Raw genomic sequence first — 19,992 nt, forward strand, 5'->3', positions numbered from 1 at the left:
GTGTTGGGCAACAAATCACAAAGGAAGACAGAAAGAGAGGAACAAAGAAACTACAAAACAGTCAGAAAACAATTAATAAAATGATAACAGTCCTTACCTATAAAAATTACTTTAAAAGCAAATAGATTAAGCCCACTAATCACAAGACACAAAGTAGCAGAATGAATAAAGAAACAATTCTCAATAATATGTGGCTTACAAGAGACTCACTTTTGCCTTAAGGACACACTTAGACTAAAAGTGAAGGAATAGAAAAACATGGCTGGGCGCAGGGGCTCGTGCCTGTAATCCCAGCACTTCGGGAGGCCAAGGCAAATGGATCACTTGAGGTCAGGAGTTCAAGACCAGTCTGGCCAACATGGTGAAACCCCATCTCTACTAAAAATACAAAAAAAAAAAAAAATTAGCCACTCATGGTAGTGGGCACCTGTAGTCCCAGCTACTCAGGATGCTGAGGCAGGAGAATCTCTTGAGTTCAGGAGGTGCAGATTGCAGTGAGCCAAGATCACGCCACTGTACTCCAGCCTAGGTGACAGAGCAAGACTCTGTCTCAAAAAAAAAAAAAAAAGGAAAAAGAAAAAGATATTCCACGCAAATTATAGGCAAAAGAGGATAGGGCAGGTATACTTATTGCAGACAATTAGACTTTTGGTCAAATGTTGTCAAAAGAGGCAAGATCACTATATAATAATAAAGAAATCAATTTATAAAGAGGCTATAACAATCATCAAATATATGACAACATTGGAGCACCTACTATATAAAGCAAATATTAACAGAAATGAAGGAAGAAACTTACAGCAATATGAGAACAGTAGGGGACTACTGTATCCCACTTTCAGCACCAGATAGTCCATCCAAACAGAAAGTAAGTAGGGAAAGAGTAGATGTGAATAACTATAGACCCAATAGACCGAATAGGCATAGATAATTTCACTGAACAGTAGAAGAATACATTCTTCTCAAGGGCACAGGAACATTCTCCAACATATTGGGCCACAAAACAACTCTTAACAAATATTAAAAGTTTGAAATCATATTATGTATCTTTTTTATCATAATAGTATAATATTAGAAATCAATAACAGAAAGATTTTACTATTGAAGCACTATTCATAATAGCCAAAATTTGGAAGCAACCTAACTGTCCACAACAGATGAGTGGATGAAAAAAAATGTCACATATACCCAGTGGACTACTATTCAACCATAAAAAAGAATGAGATCCTGTCACTTGCAACAACATGGATGGAACTGGAGGACCTCATGTTAAGTGAAACAAGCCAGGCACAGAATGATAAACTTCACATGTTCTCACTTACTTGTGGGAGCTAAAAATTAAAATAATTGAACTCAGTCGGGCGCAGTAGCTCACACCTGTAATCCCAGCACTTCAGGAGGCTGAGGCAGGTGGATCACCTGAGGTCAGGAGTTTGAGACCAGCCCGCCAACATGGTAAAACTCCATCTCTACTAAAAATACAAAAATTAGCTGGTGTGGTGGTGCATGCCTGTAATCCCAACCACTTGGGAGGCTGAGGCAGGAGAATCGTTTGAACCCAGGAGGCAGAGGTTGCAGTAAGCTGAGATCCCACAGCCGCACACCAGCCTGGGTAACAGAGCGAGACTTTGTCTCAAAAAAAAAAAAATTAAACTCATGGAGATAGAGAATGAAATGATGATTACCAGAGGCTGGGAAGGGTGGTAGGGGTGGGGGGAAGTGAAGACATTTATTGGTACAAAAATATAGTTAGAAAGAATAAATAAGACCCAGTATTTGATAGCATAACAGGGTGACTATACACAATAATAATTTAATTGTGCCTTTTAAAATAACTATCATTGGATTTCTTGTAACACAAAGGACAAATGCTTGAAGGGATAGATATCCCATTTACCTTGATGTGATTATTACACATTGTGTGCCTATATCAAAATATCTAACATACCCCATAAATATGTATACCTACTAGGTACCCATAGAAATTAAAAATTAAAAAATATACATCTCTTGACACAAATGAAGATAAAAAACAACATATCAATAGTTACGGGATACAGCAGAAGCAGTTTAAGAGTGAAGTTTATTGCAATAAATGCCTATATTAAGAAAAAATAGATCAAATAATGTAATTTCACATCTCAAGAGAAAAAGAAAAACAAACCAAGCGCAAAGTCAGTAAAAGCAAGAAAATAGTAAAAATCACAGCAGAAATAAATAAGATATAGACTAGAGAAACAATAGAAAAAAATCAACGAACTAAGTCTGTTTTTTTAAAAGATAAATAAATGAACAACCCTTAGAAAAACTAAGAAAAAGGAGAGAAAACTCAAACAAATAAAATCAGAAATGAAAGGTGACACATAACCACTGATACCAAAGAAATACAAATGATCATGAGACTACTATGAAAAATTATAAGCCAACAAAATTTGATAGCCTAAAAAAGAAATTGGATAACCTTGGTTAATAAATTTCTATAACCACACAATCTACAAAGATTGGATCATGAAGAAACTGAAACTCTGAAAAGACTACTAATAGGTAAAGAGATTTAATCAGTAACAAAAAATGCTACCAAAGAAAAGGCCGTACTAGGTGACTTTACTGGGGAAGGCTACAAAACATTTAAAATGGAAATAATAGGCCAGGTGCAGTGGCTCATGCCTGCAATCCCCGCAGTTTAAGCGGCTGAGGCGGGCAGATCACTTGAGCTCAGGAGTTCGAGACCAGCCTGGGCAACATAGTGAGACCCCATCTCTACTAAAAGTACGAAAAAATAGCCAGGCATGGTGGTACAAGCCTGTGGTCCCAGCTACTCGAGAAGCTGAGGTGGGAGGATCACTTGAGACTGGGAGGTGGAAGTTGCAATGAGCTGAGTTCACGCCACTTCACTCCAGCCTGGGTCACAGCGAGATCTTGTCTTAAATAGATAAATAAAATGGAAAAATACAAAAATACTTCCCAAAGTCTTCCAAAGAATAGAAGAGGAGAGAGGAGAGTATGCTTTTTTTTTTTTTTTATGAGACGGAGTCTCGCTCTGTCTCCAAGGCTAGAGTGCAGTGCAGTGGTGCGATCTTGGCTCACTGCAAACTTCACCTCCTGGGTTCAAGCAATTCTCCTGCCTCAGCCTCCTGAGCAGCTAGGATTACAGCTGCACACCACCACGCCCGGCTATTTTTGTATTTTTAGTACAGACGGGGTTTCGCCATGTTGGCCAGGCTGGTCTTGAACTCCTGACCTGAGGTGATCTGCCTGCCTCAGCCTCCCAAAGTGCTGGGATTACAGGCATGAGCCACCTCACCTGGCCAGGAGAATACACTTCTAAATGCATTCGAAGAAGACATTATTACTCTGATACTACAGCCAGAAGAGGACACTACGAGAAAAAAAAAAATTATAGGCCAACATTTGTGAAGAGCCAACTAGGAAATCCTCAACAAAACACTAGCAAACTGAATTAGATCGCACATTAAATATCAGATGGCCAAGTGGAATTTATTCTTGGAATGCAAGGATGATTCAAATACACGAATCGATAAATGTGACCACATGCAGAAAAACAAAATTAGATCTTTATCTCAAACCATATGCAAATCTCAACTCAAAATGGATGAAAGACTTAACTGCTGTAAGATCTAAAGCTGTACAACTACTTTAAAAAATTAGGGTTAAGTTCCTTAACTTAGGTCTGAACAATGATTTTTTGGATACAAACTCCAAAGCATAGACAACATAGGCAAAAATGGACAAATAAAATTATATCAAACTAAAAAGCTCCTGCACAGCCAAAAAAACCAATCAACAGACTAAAGAAACAAACAATGAAATGTGAGAAAATATTTGCAAACTGTACATCTGATAAGGGGTTAATGCCCAAAATATACAAAAACTCAATTCAATAGTATGAAAACAACCTCATTCCAAAAATGGACAATGAACATGAACTTTTTTTTTTTTTTTTTTGAGATGGAGTCTCACTCTGTCGCCCAGGCTAGAGTGCAGTGGTGCAATCTGGGCTCACTGTAACCTCTACCTCCCGGGTTCAAGTGATTCTCCTGCCTCAGCCTCCCGATTAGCTGGGACTACAGGCGTGTGCCACCACATCTGGCTAATTTTTGTATTTTTAATAGAAACGGGGTTTCACCATGTTGGTCAGGCTGGTCTTTAACTCCTCACCTCAAATGATCCACCCACCTCCACCTCCCAAAGTGCTGGGATTATAGGCGAGAGCCACTGCGCCTGGCCGAACCTGAACATTTTTTAAAAGAAGACATAAAAGGCAAATAGGGATATGAAAAAATATTCAACCTCATTAATCATCAGAGAAATGCCAATTTAAACCGCAATTAGATGGCACCTCATATCTGTTAGAAAAACAGAAAGATAAGTGTTTACAAGAATGATTTTATAGAAAGATGTGTTTACAAAAAAATAAAGATAAATGTTTACAAGAATTTTATAAAACGATGATAAAAAAGTAAATCAGTACAGCTATTATGAAAAATATGGGTATTCATTAAACAACTGCAAATAGAATAACCATATGGTTCAGCAACCCCACTAATAGTTACATATTCAAAGGAAATAAAATAAGTGTGTCAAAGAGATATCTACACTTTCATGTTTATTGCAGCATTAATTGACAATAATCAAGACATGTAATCAACCCTAAGAGAACACATAGTTGAGATATGGAAAAGAAACTAATCTCCAGAAAGAAAGAAAAAATAAGCAGATGTACAGGAATAAGGTTCATAACTAAGGGAAGTGAGGTGGGAGAGAAAGAGAAAATTTAAATGGTTGCTTCGGTTTCTGGTCACTTCCTAGTTTTGGTTTAAGTCTTCATGAGGCCAGGTGTGGTGGCTCATGTCTGTAATCCCAGCACTTTGGGAGGCCAAGGGGGGCGGATCACGAGGTCAGGAGATCGAGACCATCCTGGCTAACACAGTGTAAATCCTGTCTCTACTAAAAATACAAAAAAAAAAAAATTAGCTGGGCACGGTGGCGAGCGCCTGTAGTCCCAGCCACTCCGGAGGCTGGGGCGGGAGAATGGCGTGAACCCGGGAGGCGGAGCTTGCGGTGAGCCGAGATCGCACCACTGCACTCCAGCCTAGGTAACAGAGCGAGACTCTGACTTAAAAAAAAAAAAAAAAAAAAGTCTTCATGAGATCCAGCTATGTCTCTTGTCCTTAGATATCATGACGTACCCTTGTATACATCCAAACTTTTTCCTTTATACCTAAGCTAATTTTTTTTTTTTTTTTTGAGACGGAGTCTCACTCTTGCCCAGGCTGGAGTGCAGTGGCACCATCTCGGCTCACTGCAACCTCTGCCTACTGGGTTCAAGCGATTCTCTTACCTCAGCCTCCCGAGTAGCTGGAATTACAGGCATGCACCACCGTGCCCGGCTAATTTTTATATTTTTAGTTGAGACGGGGTTTCACCACATTGGCCAGGCTGGTCTTGAACTCCTGACCTTAGGGGATCTGCCTGCCTCCATCTCCCAAAGTGCTGGGATTATAGGTGTGAGCCGCTGCACTCGGCCGGAATTTTTATTACTTATAATTCAGCTGTCTTTGAGTGAGACATCTGGCCTATAGCACCTAATTACCATTTTGTTCTTATGAAAAAGGAAGTTTATGTTCCAATTTACCAATTAAACTAAATGTTCTTAAACTAAAGCCACCTACACTTGAGAGAAAGAAATTATGGTTTCAAAAATATGTCTTCACCAAAAACGTATTTGTGGCAAATAATTAAAACTATATTAATAGCCTTTTTTTCCATTTTATTAGAAATGGCATGGAATAACATAAATAATTTACATAATTTACCAACTTAAAATTTTCTCATTAATCAAGGCCAGCATTAGTCAACATTTGCTTATTTATAAAAGTGAAGACAATTTTCTAGTGCATTAATAGTATTAGACAGTACAAGACTCTTCTCAGAGTAAATAGCTTGGGTTTGTCACAAATTAAACTTTATGCATGAAAATTTAAATTATAAATAAAATAAATAATTTTTATAAAATTATCTTAAGGGTTATTTAAATGGAAAAATTAAGTTCTCTAGAAAAAACACTACAGACTGTAATTTCGTAAAGGCTATATTCAAGTCTACATGGTAAAAAGCCACTTTTTGAAAAATAGCAAGTATCCTCCAAAAACATCAAGTAAACGCTTGAGATTAAAACCCCCAAATTAATAGGGCACCTAAAAATTAATACAAATTATATCAAACTGTCAGTACTAACCTCTTTTTCAGCTTCTTTAAATGTTGCTTCTTTCTCCTTGACTCGCTGCATAAATCTCTGTTTCAACTCTTCTTCTTCCCTCTGACATTGATCATAGAACTCTTGTCTTTTGGCTTCAAAGATTTCTTGAAAACTAAAGAGAAATGTTTTCTTAGTCTTACATTAAAATGAAGTGGGAGAATCGCTTGAACCCAGGAGGCGGAGGTTGCAGTGAATCAAAATCGCGCCACTGCACGCCAGCCTGGGAGACAGAGTAAGACTCCATCATAAAAAAATAAAATAAAATGAAAAATAAAAAAATGCTAGTATAAACATGTAAAAAATATATATTGTATGTTACATCCTATATAAGGAAATTTACCAACATTCTCTCATGTTTAGCAGCACAAAATGGAAATTTCCATGTCATAAGATGTAAAACCCAAGGCACAATACTTAAGATCAGAGTATATAGAGAGTATATGTAAAGAATACCAGAATTTTCCAACACTTATGTGAATGAATTCTTATCCCCACCACTTTCCAGGATATCATACATCTTCATATCTTTTGACAATAACATTCAGGGAAACCTCTAATGTATGAGATGATTTTCAAACATCCTCTAAAATAAAGCAAAAAGTCTTTCAAAATATTATTATCATTCATTTAAGATAGTTAAAATTTTGGGTGTCTACAAAGAACAATGAATGATATAACTAGAATATATACACTACAGTGCCATGTTTTTGCAACACAAGTCCTATTCTTCTTTTTTTTTTTTTTTTTTTTGAGACAGAGTCTCTCTTTGTCACCCAGGCTGGAGTGCAGTGGCACAATCTCAGCTCACTGCAACCTCTGCTGCCCAGGTTCAAGCGATTCTCCTGCCTCAGCCTCCCGAGTAACTGGGATTACGGGCACCCGTCACCACGCCCGGCTAATTTTTTTTGTATTTTTAGTAGGGACAGGGCTTTACCATGTTGGCCAGGCTGATCTTAAACTCCTGACCTCAGGTAATCTGCCTGTCTCAGTTTCCCAAAGTGCTGGGATTACAGGCGGGAGCCACTGCACCCAGCTCTATTCTTCTTCAAGTTAGAGCAAACACCTGCTCTCAAACTTTTCTCATTTAACTTCCAGGACACTGCACTACTGCTTTTCAGCTGGTTCCTCCATCAAACTCTTCTTATTGTCTTTTGTCAAACTTTGCTAATATTTTTCTATCTTTTTCTTTATCCTTTCTTTTTTTTTTTTTTTTTTTAAGGTGGAGTCTTGCTCAGTCCGCCAGGCTAGAAGTGCAGTGAGGTGATCTTGGCTCACTGCAACCTCCGCCTCCAGGGTTCAAGAGATTCTCCTGCCTCAACCTCCCAAGTGGCTGCGATACAGGCGTGTGCCACCACGCCCGGCTACTTTTTGCATTTTTAGTAGACACAGGGTTTTACCATGTTGGCCAGGCTGCTCTCAAATACCTGACCTCAGATGATCCACCCGCCTCAGTCTCCAAAAGTGCTGGGATTACAGGCGTGAGCCACAGCGCCCAGCCTATCCTTTCTTTCATATAATACAGATACATTTCATATAAACACAAAAAATAGAACAAAATACTGGGTTTTTTCTTCAATACACATTTCAGCATATATACACATTGAATACACATATTTCAGCATAAAAATGAGATCTCGCGTTATATTGTTCCTACTATCTATACCTTCATCAAAAGATCATAAAAACACCTAACATTCAGGGTGTTTTCTTTATGATGGCTCAAGATGGGAGAAGTATAATTATTCTCATACCCAAATTATCATACCTTGTGTTTATAGGGACTCCTAAATTAACCATTTGGTTGTGCTAGCAATATTTGTACTCACCTAACTGGCTGGTTGTCTGGGCCCACATCTGTAAAGCCCATTTTCTGCAGTTTTTGGTACCTATAACATTCATAGTGCTGAGTGTGGGTTTTTTCTTTTAGATTTTCCATATTGGTACAAAGAAGCATATCTCGGAGCTTAACGAAGTCACAGTGATTTTCATTTTCCACTAGTAAAAAAAAATAATGAATCAACAACATTCAATATCAATCCCTGACAATCAGTAAGTGTTCATGAATGAATACACGAATAAAAACACATTTAAAATAACACACAACTGAACAATTCGATTAATAGCTATAATTCTTTTAAGCATGTAAGTGTGGTTGTACTATACATACCAACCATAGGCAGAGATTATTTATAGGTTAACAAATATGCTTTAAACTTATTACCTGAAGAATAAGCAGGAAATAGTGAAATAATATTTTATATGCATATATGCTATAGGTTTTTTTTAACAATTGTGTAGTATGTTATAAACTACCTCTGGGTATTTTGCAGTGCTAATGGAATATGTAATATAACATCACTAGTGTAAATAATTTTATCAGAGTAAATTCTGCTAGAAAAAAGGCCTTACAATTGTAAATATTTTAGTTATGAAATTCCATTTATATATCATATTTAGGAGACATTGTTAGTCAATATTCAAAATCAATCAACAAATTCACATAGCTGTTTTAATGATACATGCAGACTGACAATGAAGACATGGAAAGATATTTCATGCAGTTACAAACTAAAAGAGAAGGCACCAAAAGCTATACTATCACAGAAGATAGACTTTAAGTCAAAAACTGTAAAATGATATAAAGAAGGTCATCATATCATGATGAAGAGGTCAGTTCATTAAAAAAATTACAATTGTAAATATATATGCACCCAATATCACAACTTCTACATATATAAGGCAAATATTAGTAGATCTGAGGGGGAGATAGACTGTATTACAATAATAGTAAGGGACTTAGATACCCTACTTTCAGCAATGGATAGATTATCCAGACAGAATATCAGTAAGAAAATATCAGATTTAAACTACACTTTAGACCAAATAGACCTAATGTTCATATGTGGAATATTTCATCCAACAGCAAAGTAATACACATTTTTCTCAAACAAACACAAGACATTCTTCAGGATAGATTATATGTTAGGCCACAAAATAAGTCTTAATATATTTTGAAAGATTGAAATAAAAATGTGAGTGCAGATGTCTTTTGACAGATCAATTTCATTCCACTAGGGTACATACCCGGAAGTGGTACTGCTGGATCACACAGTAATACTATTTTTAGTTTTTGAGGAACTTTCACATTATTTCCCAAAATGACTGTAACAACTTAAATTCCCACTAATGATGTTTAAGAATTCCCTTCTTTCTTGGGAATGTATATAAACTGCTGGTGGGAATATAAATTAGTTCAGCCATTGTGAAAAGTACTTTAATAATTTCTTTTTTTCTCTTTTTTTTTTTTTTGAGACAGAGTTTCGCTTTTGTCACCCAGGCCGGAGTGCAGCAATGCAATCTCGGCTCACTGGGTTCAAGTGATTCTCTGACCTCAGCCTCTCAAGTATCTGGGATTACAGACGTCCACCACCATGCCCAGCTAATTTTTGTATTTTTAGTAAAGATGGAGTTTCACCATGTTGACCAGGATGGTTTCAAACTCCTGACCTCAGGTGATCCGCCCTCCTCAGCCTCCCAAAGTGCTGGGATTACAGGCGTGAGCCACCACGCCTGGCCTGACAATTTCTTAAAGAAGTTAAAACAGAACTACCATTTGACCCAGTAATCCCATTACCAGGTTTATATCCAAAGGAATATATATTGTTCTATCATAAAGACACAGGCACGTGTATGTTCATCGCAGCACTATTCACAATAACAAAGATATAGAATCAATCTAAATGCCCATCAATGGTAGACTGGATAGGGAAAATGAACATATACACTATGGAATACTGCACAGCCATAAAAAAAAGAACAAGATCGTGTCCTTTGCAGCAATATGAATGGAGATGAAGCCATTATCCTAAGTGATGTAATGCAGGCACAGAAAACCAAACACCACATACTCTCATTTATAAGTAGGAGATAAATATTGAGAACACATGGACACAAAGGGGAGAACAACAGACACTGGGCCTCCTTGAGGGTGGAGGGTGGGAGGAGAGTGAGGACAGAAAAGCTACTATGCTTACTTTTTTTTTCTTTTTTTTTGGTTAGTATATGTGCTGCTGAAGTGAGCACTTTTTTTTTTTTTTTTTTGAGACAGAGTCTCACTCTGTTGCTGAGGCTGGAGTGCAATGGCACGATCTCGGCTCACTGCAACCTGCACCTCCTGGGTTCAAGTGATTCTCCTGCTTCAGCCTCTTAAGTAGCTGGGATTACAGGAGTGCGCCACCACGCCTGGCTAATTTTTGTATTTTTTAGTAGAGACGGGGTTTCACCATGTTGGTCAGGCTAGTCTTGGACTCCTGAACTCCGGTGATCCACTCGCCTTGGCCTACCAAAGTGCTGGGATTACAGACTCGAGCCACTGCTCTGGCCAGTACTATGCTTATTATCTCTGTGATGAAATAATCTTTTACACCAAACCCCCATGACGTGCAATTTATCTGTATAACAAATTTGCACATGTACCCGTGAACCTAAAATAAAAATTAAAAAAGAAAAAAAAGAATTCTCTCTTCTCCATATGCTTGCCAGCACTCGTAATGGTTTGTCTTTTTTTTTTTTTTTTTTTTGAGACAGAGTCTCGCTCTGTTGCCCAGGCTGGAGTGCAGTGGTGCAATCTCGGCTCACTGCAAGCTCTGCCTCCTGGGTTCACGCCATTCTCCTGCCCCAGCCTCCCAAGTAGATGGGACTACAGGCGCCCACCACTACGCCAGGCTAATTTATTGTATTTTTAGTAGACACAGGGTTTCACCACGTTAGCCAGGATGGTCTCGATCTCCTGAACTCGTGATCCACCCGCCTCAGCCTCCCAAAGTGCTGGGATTACAGGTGTGAGCCACCGCGCCCGGCCTGTCTTTTTGATAATAGTCATTCTAACAGCCACGAGGTGATACTTCATCATGTGTTTAATTCGCATTATCCTGATGATTAGAGATGCTATTTTTTCATATTTCTTTTGCCGTTTGTATTTCTTCTTTTGAGAAATGTCTGTTCAGATCCTTTGCCCATTTTTCCTTGTGTTATTTGTTTTCTTGCTATTGAGTTGTTAGAGTAATATCAAAAATACTATATATTTTGGACATTCGCCCCTTATCAGATGTATAAGTTGAAAATATTTTTTCCAATCTCTAGGTTGTATCTTCATGCTATTAAATTGTTTCTTTTGGTTTTGTTGCTGGTGTTTTCGAAGTTCTTTTTTTTTTTTTTTTTTTGAGGCGGAGTCTCTGTCACCCAGGCTGGAGTTCAATGGCAACAATCTCGGCTCACTGCAACCTCTGCTTCCGGGGTTCAAGCAATTCTCCTGCCTCAGCCTCCCTCCCAAGTAGCTGGGATTACTGGCACCCACCAACATGCCCAGATAATTTTTGTATTTTTAGTAGAGACAGGGTTTCACCATGTTGGCCAGGCTGGTCTGAAACTCCTGACCTCAGGTGATCCGCCCGCCTCAGCCTCCCAAAGTGCTGGGATTACAGGTGTGAGTCACTGCACCTGGCCAGCTTTTGTTAGAAATCCGCTCTCCTGTGGCAGGAGTGCACAGGCCAGGGATCATGAAGACCCTCGAGTCAAACCTGGGTGTCAGGCCTGGAGTCGGCTTCACTATGGACACGTCCAATCAGCCCAAAACTAGGGTAACAGTGATAGCACAGCTTGACCTTTCCCTTCTGCCTTTTCCTTGTACAGACTGAGTTCTCTTCTTGGATGCAGGACATCTTTTGACTCTTGCAGTTTGAAGATTCTTATGTTTATTTTCTTCTTCTTCCTCTTCCACTATCATTTCATCTACTTGTATCACCTTTCGTGTTTCAGCAGATTTCAGGGGTGTTTGAATAGCTCCCGCGGTTAGTTTGTTTATTTTGGTGATATCCAGGTCAGCTGTTGCTGCCTCTTCCAAGCCCTGTTTGTTTCCTCCAAGGGAGAAGTAGTTGAGCCATTCATCTTTGCGCAGTGCCTTGGGGAGCCCCAGGATCTGGATGTTGTAGAGGTTATCCACCTCCTTGAAGAGGTTCTGCCTGTCAGACTCAATTGGCTTGATTCGTATTTCCACTTTGCAGTCGAAGTCTTTAAGAAAGGAAGCGAGCTTCCACCTCCCTAAGGAGTTGGTCTTGTCCACCCCTTTCTAGGAGCCATGATGTTTGGTGGAGGCTGCAGGGAGCGACGGAGATGGGGAAGTAAGGCAAACTCTTCTCCAAACTCTTCTGCAATTTCAAATCAAGTTTTACAGTTATTTTTTTTGAGATGGAGTCTTGCTCTGTTGCCCAGGCTGGAGTGTAGTGGTGTGATCTTGGCTCACTGCAACCTCTGCCTCCCAGGTTCAAGTGATTCTTCTGCCTCAGCCTCCCAGGTAGCTGGGACTATAGGCACACACCACCATGCCTGGCTAATTTTTCTATTTTTTTAGTAGAGAAGGGGTTTCACCATGTTGGCCAGGCTGGTCTTGAACTCCTGACTTCAGGTGATCTGCCCGCCTCAGCATCCTAAAGCACTGGGATTACAGGTGTGAGCCACTGCACCCAGCATTTTTTTTTTTTTTTTTTTTTTGAGATGGAGTCTCACTCTGTCACTCAGGCTGGAGTGCAGTGGTGCGATCTTGGCTCACTGCCACCTCCGTCTCCCAGGTTCAAGTGATTCTCCTGCCTCAGCCTCCTGAGAAGCTGTTACAGGTGCCTGCCACCACACATGGCTAAGTTTTTGCATTTTTAGTAGAGATGGGGTTTTGCCATGTGGGCCAGGCTGGTCTCAAGCTGCTGGCCTCAAGTGATCCACCCGCCTCAGCCTCCCAAAGTGCTGGGATTACAGGCATGAGCCACCGCGCCTGGCCAAGTTTTACAGTTCTTAGTGTGCAGGTATTTTACTTCCTTGTTTAGATTTATTCCTAAGCATTTTATTTTTCAGCATTATTCACAATAGCCAAGATATGGAAGCAATCTAATCTAAATGCCCGTCAACAAGATACATAATAAAATACTATAGAAATTTTAAAAAGAATGAAATCCTGTCATGTGTAAAACATGAATGAAACCATAGGACATAATGCTAAGAGAAATAAACCAGGCACAGGAGGACAAATACTGCATAATCTCACTTATATGTGGTAGCTAAAAATGTCAATCTCACAGAAATAGAGAGTAGACAGGTGGTGAGTGGAGGAAAGTGGGGAGACTGAGGGATGAGGAAATGGAAAATATTGATCAAACGGTACAAAGTTTTAGTTAGACTGGAGGAATAAGGTTCAGTGATCTATGGCACTGCATGGTGACGACAGTTAATAATAAGCTACTGTATATTTCAAAATTGCTAAAATGGGGAGTGGGGTGGAGCAAGGTGGCTGAATAGAACCCCTCATCAATCATCTCCCTACATAAACACAAATTGAACAATTATCCGTGCAAGAAAGCACCTTCATAAGAATGAAAAATCAGGTGAGCAATCATAGTACCTGGTTTTAATATTATATCAAGAAAAGAGGCACTGACGATTGTAATGAAGAGAGTCTTACATAGCCTATGCCATCTGACATTCATCCCCCAGCAGCACCATACTAAACAGAGAGAGAATCTGTGCGCTTTGGGGAGGGAGAATGAAGGGATTGTGGGACTTTGCATTGGAACTCAGTAACTGCCCTGTCACAGTTGAACACAACACAGGGCAGAATTCTGCTTAGTGCCCACAAGGGGAGCTTCTTTTTTTAGATGGAGTCTCATTCTTTCACCCAGGCTGGAGTGCAGTGGCGCAATCTCGGCTCACTGCAACCTCCACTTCCCAGGTTCAAGTGATTCTCCGGCCTCAGCCTCCCAAGTAGCTGGGACTACAGCTGCACATGACCATGCCCAGCTAATTTTTGTATTTTTAGTAGAGACAGGGTTTCACCTTATTGGTCAGGCTGGTCTCGAACTCCTGACCTCAAGTGATCTGCCCACCTTGCCCTCCCAAAGTGCTGGGACTACAGGTGTGAACCACCACTCCTGGCCAAAGGGAGCATTTAACCTAGCTCCCACTAAAGAGGAATCCCCCATGCCAGAGATAGATAGGAACTTAAGTTCCAGCTACCTCCACCACTAGTTAATTAAAGTGCCCTGGGGTCCTGAATAAATTTGAAAGGCAATCAGGCCACAAGATCTGCAGTCCTTGGGCAAGTCCAGGTACTGAGCTTGCTCATTCTCAGTGGAATGGGAATGCATGTGACCCAGTGAGACATCAGTGTTGGTGGCCAAGAAGTGCTTGTATCACACCTCCCCCAACTCCAGGCAGTGCAGCTCAAAAAGAGCCTCCTTCCACTTGTGGGAAAGAAAAGGAAGATTAGAAGAGAACTTTATCTTACAACTTGAGTAGCAGCTCAGCCACAGTAAAACACACCATTAAGCCGATTCCTGAAGCCCCCAATTCCAGGCCCTACTTCCTGGACATTTCTAGACCCACTCTGGGACAGAAGGGAACTTGCTGCACTGAAGAGATGGACTCAGCCCAGCAGGACTCACCACCTGCTGACTAAAGAGCCCTTGGGCCTTAAACATCAGTAGTAGCAAGGCAGTAGTTGCCATGGGCCTTGGGCAGGACCCAGTAATTTGCTGGCTTCATATGTGACCCAGCACAGTCCCAGCTGTGGTGGCCACAGGAGTGACTATGTCACCCTTCCCTCAACTCCAAGCAACCTAGCAGACAAAGAGACTCCTTCTGTTTGGGAGATAGTGAGAAAAGAGTTTGAGAGATTCTGCTTCATAATCCAGGGAATTCTCCCAGATATTATCCAAGACCACTGAGGCAGTACGAGTCTGCTGGCGTCAAAGTGTTACTGGGCTTGGGGTACTACCTAATACATTCCCTTTGAATACTTAGAAAACCTTCTCAAGAAGAATAGGCACAATTGAGCCCAGACTGCAAAGACTACAATAAATATCTAACTCTTCAATGCCCAGACATAGATGAACATTGACAAGCATCAAGACCATCCCAGAAAACATGACCTCACCAAATGAACCAAATAAGGCACTAATGACAAATCCCAATCACATGTCTCAGGACAGAGATATGTAACCTTTCAGAGATCTCAAAATAGCTGTTTTAAAAGAGCTCAATGAAATTCAAGATAACACAGAGAAGAAAATCAGAATTCTATTAGCATTATTATATGCCAACAGTGAACAATCTGAAAAAGAAATAAAAACTAATCCAATTTACGACAGCTATAAAATAAAATACCCAGAAATAAACATAACCAAAGAAATGAAAAATCTCTACAATGAAAACTATAAAATACTGATGAAAGAAATTGAAAAGAATGCAAAACAATGGAAACATAGTTCACATTAATGGATTGGAAGAATCAATAATATTGTTAAAATGTTCATACTACCCAAAGCAATCTATAGATTCAATGTAATCCCTATCAATATACCAATGACATTCTTCATAGGAAAAGAAAAAACAATTCTAAGATGCATATGGAACCAAAAAAATACTTAAAGCAATTCTGGGCAAAAATAATACTGGAGGAATCGCATTACCTGACTTCAAATTATACTACAAAGCTATAGTAAGTGAAACAGCGTGGTACCAGCATAAAAACAGACACACAGACCAATGGAACAGAATAGCAAACCCAGAAATAAATCCATACAGCCACAGAGAACTCATTTTCAACAAAGGTGCCAAGCACATACATTGGGGAAAGGATAAGCGCTTCAATAAATGGTGCTGGGAAAACTGGATATCCATTTGCAGAAGAAAGAAACTAGACTTTTATCTCTCAATGCATATAAAAATCAAATAAAAATGGATTAAAGACTTAAATCTAAGACCTCAAACTATGAAACGACTACAAAAAACACTGGGGAAACTCTTTAGGACATTTAGTGAGTAATACCCCACAAGCACAGGCAACCAAAGCAAAAATAGACAAATGGGATCACCTCAAGTTAAAAAGCTTCTGCAAAACAAAGGAAACAACAAAGTGAAGAAACAGTATACACAATGAGAAAATATTTGCAAACTATTTATCTGACAAAAGATTAATAGCCAGAATATATTTAAGAAGCTCAAACAACTCAATAGGAAAAAATCTAATAATTTAATTTAAAATGGGCAAAAGATCTGAATAGACATTTCTCCAAAGAAGACATACAAATGTCTTCTTTTGTCTTATTGATAATAACTGTTTTAACATGTGTGAAGTAACTGCTCATTGTGGGTTTTTTTAAATGCCAAACAAGCAAATGAAAAGGTGCTCAATATCACTGATTACCAGAGAAAGGCAAATAAAAACTACAATGAGATATCATCTCACCCCAGTTAAAAAAGCTTTTATCCAAAAGACAGGCAATAACAAATGCTGGTGAGGATGTGGAGAAAAAGGAATCCTTGTATGCTGCTGATAGGAATGTCAATCAGTAGAGTATCTATGGAAAACAGTATGGAGTTTCCTCAAAAAACTAAAAATAGAACTACCATATGATCCAGCAATCCCACTAGTAGGTGTATCCCCAGAAGAAAGGAAAGTAGTATATCAAAGAGATAGCTCCACTCCCATGTTTGTTACAGCACTATTCACAATAATCAAGATTTGGAAGCAACCTAAGTATCCATCATCAGAGGAATGAATAAAGTAAATGTGGTACATATACATGATGGAGTACTATTCAGCCATAAAAAATAATGAGATCCTGTCATTTGCAACAACATGGATGGAACTGAGGACATTCTGTTAAGTGAAATAAGCAAGACACAGGAAGACAAACTTCATATGTTCTCACTCATTTGTGGAGCTAAAAATTAAAACAATTGAACCCATGGGGATAAAGAGTGGAATGTTGATTACCAGAAGCTAGGAAAGGATTGGGGAGGGAGAGAAGTGGGGATGGTTGATGGTTACAAATATATAGTTACAAAGAATGAATAAGATCTAGTATTTGATAGCACAAAAGGGTGACTACAGTCAACAATAATTTATTGTACATTTTAGAATAACTAAAAGAGTATAATTGGATTGTTTGTGACACAAAGAAAGGATAAATGCTTGAGTTAATGGGTACTCTATCCTGATGTGATTACTACACACTGAATGCCAGTATCAAATATCTCATGTGCCCTGTAAATATATACACCTACTATGTATCCATAAAAATTAAAAATTAAAAAACACAGGCCCAGTGTGGTGGCTCATGCCTGTAATCCTAGCATTTTGGGAGGCTGAGACAGGCAGATCACCTGAGGTCAGGAGTTTGAGACTAGCCTGATCAACAAGCCAAAACCCTGTCTCTACTAAAAATACAAAAAAAATTACCCAGGCATGGTGGCGCGTTCCTGTAATCCCAGCTACTGAGGAAGGAGAATTGCTTGAACCCAGGAGGCAAAGGTTGCAGTGAGCGGAGATCACACCATTGCACTCCAGCCTGGGCAACAAGAGCTAAACTCCATCTCAAAAAAAAATTAAAAACACAATAAGCTGTAACTTCACCCATGCTAAAATGGCTATTATCAATAAGACAAACAAGTGCTGGTAAGGATGTGGAAAAAAGGGAACCCTTGTACACTGTTGGTGGCAATGTAAATTAGGATAGCCATTATGAAAAACAGTATGGAGTTTCTTCAAAAAATTAAAAATAAAACAACTACCATATGATCCAGCCATCTCACTACTGGATATATATCTCCCAAAAATGAAGTCAGTATGTCAGAGAGGTACCTACACTACCATTATTCACAACAGCCAAGATATGGAAGCAATCTAAGTGTCCATGAATGGATGCATGAAGAAAAAAAGGGTGGCATATATATGCAATGGAATTCAGCCTTAAAAATCAGGAAATTCTATCATTTGCAGCAACATGGATGGAACCGGATGACTTTATACTACGTGAATAAGCCAAACACAGAAAGACAAATGGTAAATGATCTCACTAATAGATCAAATTTTTAAAAGTTAAACTTGTAGAAACAGAGAGTAGAATGGTGGTTATGTGAGTTAGGTAGAGGGTGTGTAGGAGAGATGTTGGTCAAAGGATACAAAATTTTAGTTAGATAAGAACAAGTTAAAGAGATCTATTGTACAACATAGTGACCATGTTAGTAACAATATTTTATATTCTTTTTTTTTTGAAACGGAGACTCGCTCTATTGCCCAGCTGGAGTGCAGTGGCGCGATCTCAGCTCACTGCAAGCTCCACCTCCCGGGTTCACGCCATTCCCCTGCCTCAGCCTCCCGAGTAGCTGGGACTATAGGTGCCCGCCACCATGCCCAGCTAATTTTTTTGTATTTTTAGTAGAGATTGGGTTTCACTGTGTTAGCCAGGATGGTCTCGATCTCTCCTGACCTCGTGATCTGCCCGCCTCGGGCTCCCAAAGTGCTGGGATTACAGGCATGAGCCACTGTGCCCGGTCAATATTTTATATTCTTGAAAATTGTTAAGACAGATGTTAAGTTTTCATCACAAAAATAATTGAGATAACACATATGCTAATTATATCAATTTAGCCATTCCACAATGTATATGTATTTCAAAACATCATGTTGTACATAAGTACATACAATTTTGTCAATTAAGATTAATTAATGAAAAATAATTTGTATGGCTCTCTCCTGTGTTTATCATGTCCAGAAGATTGACCACAATATATGGTTCATTGTGATTAATACTGTGACCAAATTTTATACATCAACATATAGTATAGATATATATTTTATAACATATACTAATATGTAATACAACATAAATATTAAAACATTAAGTTTTAAGTATGTTTAACAAATTTTAAAATTTCTAATATGTAAATTTTTTACAAACATCATTTGAGGCTGGGCATGGTGGCTCATGCCTGTAATCCCAGCACTTTGGGAGGCCGAGGCAGGTGGATCACCTGAGGTCAGGAGTTCAAGATCAGCCTAACTAACATGGTGAAACCCCATCTCTACTAAAAATAGAAAAATTAGCTGGGTGTGGTGGCGAGTGCATGTAATCCCAGCTAGTCGGAAGGCTGAGGCAGGAGAATAGCTGGAACCTGGGAGGCAGAGGTTGCAGTGAGCCAAGATCGTGCCACTGCACTCCAGCCTGGGCAGCACGAGTGAAACTCTGTCTCAAAAAACAAACAAACAAACAAAAATCATTTGGAAACCAGTACAAGTAGAAATCTTCCATTCCCCAATAATTATACGAACCACAAGTATATGAACCAGACAATAAATTACTGCTTACTACACTATTCTAACTCATTATGATGCTAAATAATAATATAAATGTCAAAGGTATAATCTTTAGCCAAAGGTAAATTGTACTTTCTTGTTTTAAAAAGTTTGTAACTCTTTTTTCTAGTGACCAGTTTAAAATGGTTTCTACATTAGGTAATAATGAGTTTATGTAGCATGTCTACACACTAGTATTTTTGCTTCCATTTTGTTGAAAGTGCTTTCCAGCATTCTCAATGTCATGATTTATACAGAGACAGATAATATGTACATGGCACATTGGGAGCATTGGGGTAGACAAAGAGGTTCTTCCCAGCCTCTGTAGATTTTGGCTTAAAGCAGCGTTCAGCAAACTTCTATGAGAATGAATCATAGACAAAGTAAGCATTAGTTTAAATAAAACAGAGTTTGTGTTCCTCATTAGTAACTGTTAACTTACAGATTAGCAAGAGTTACCAATATTAGCTCAAGTTAAAATGTTATTTTGAGACTATGAGTGATACACATATATTTAACTTAATCATTC

At 39.0% G+C, this 19,992-nt stretch overlaps 1 protein-coding gene and 1 pseudogene across 1 annotated transcript in view; both read right to left on the reverse strand.

Moving 5' to 3' along the window:
• SEPTIN14 (septin 14) overlaps positions 1–19,992 on the reverse strand; it is a 76,150-nt gene that overhangs the window by 7,703 nt on the left and 48,455 nt on the right. Inside the window, exons 8-9 of the mRNA XM_030795949.1 lie at positions 8,107–8,275; positions 6,260–6,392 (exon numbers count right to left, since the gene is read on the reverse strand). Of these exons, the coding sequence (XP_030651809.1) occupies positions 6,260–6,392; positions 8,107–8,275 (302 nt within the window). The remainder of the gene's footprint in view (positions 1–6,259; positions 6,393–8,106; positions 8,276–19,992) is intronic.
• Positions 8,464–19,709, reverse strand: LOC105737735 (annotated as a pseudogene).

This window comes from Nomascus leucogenys, chromosome 17 (genome assembly GCF_006542625.1).
Source record: "Nomascus leucogenys isolate Asia chromosome 17, Asia_NLE_v1, whole genome shotgun sequence".
Lineage (NCBI taxonomy): Eukaryota > Metazoa > Chordata > Mammalia > Primates > Hylobatidae > Nomascus > Nomascus leucogenys.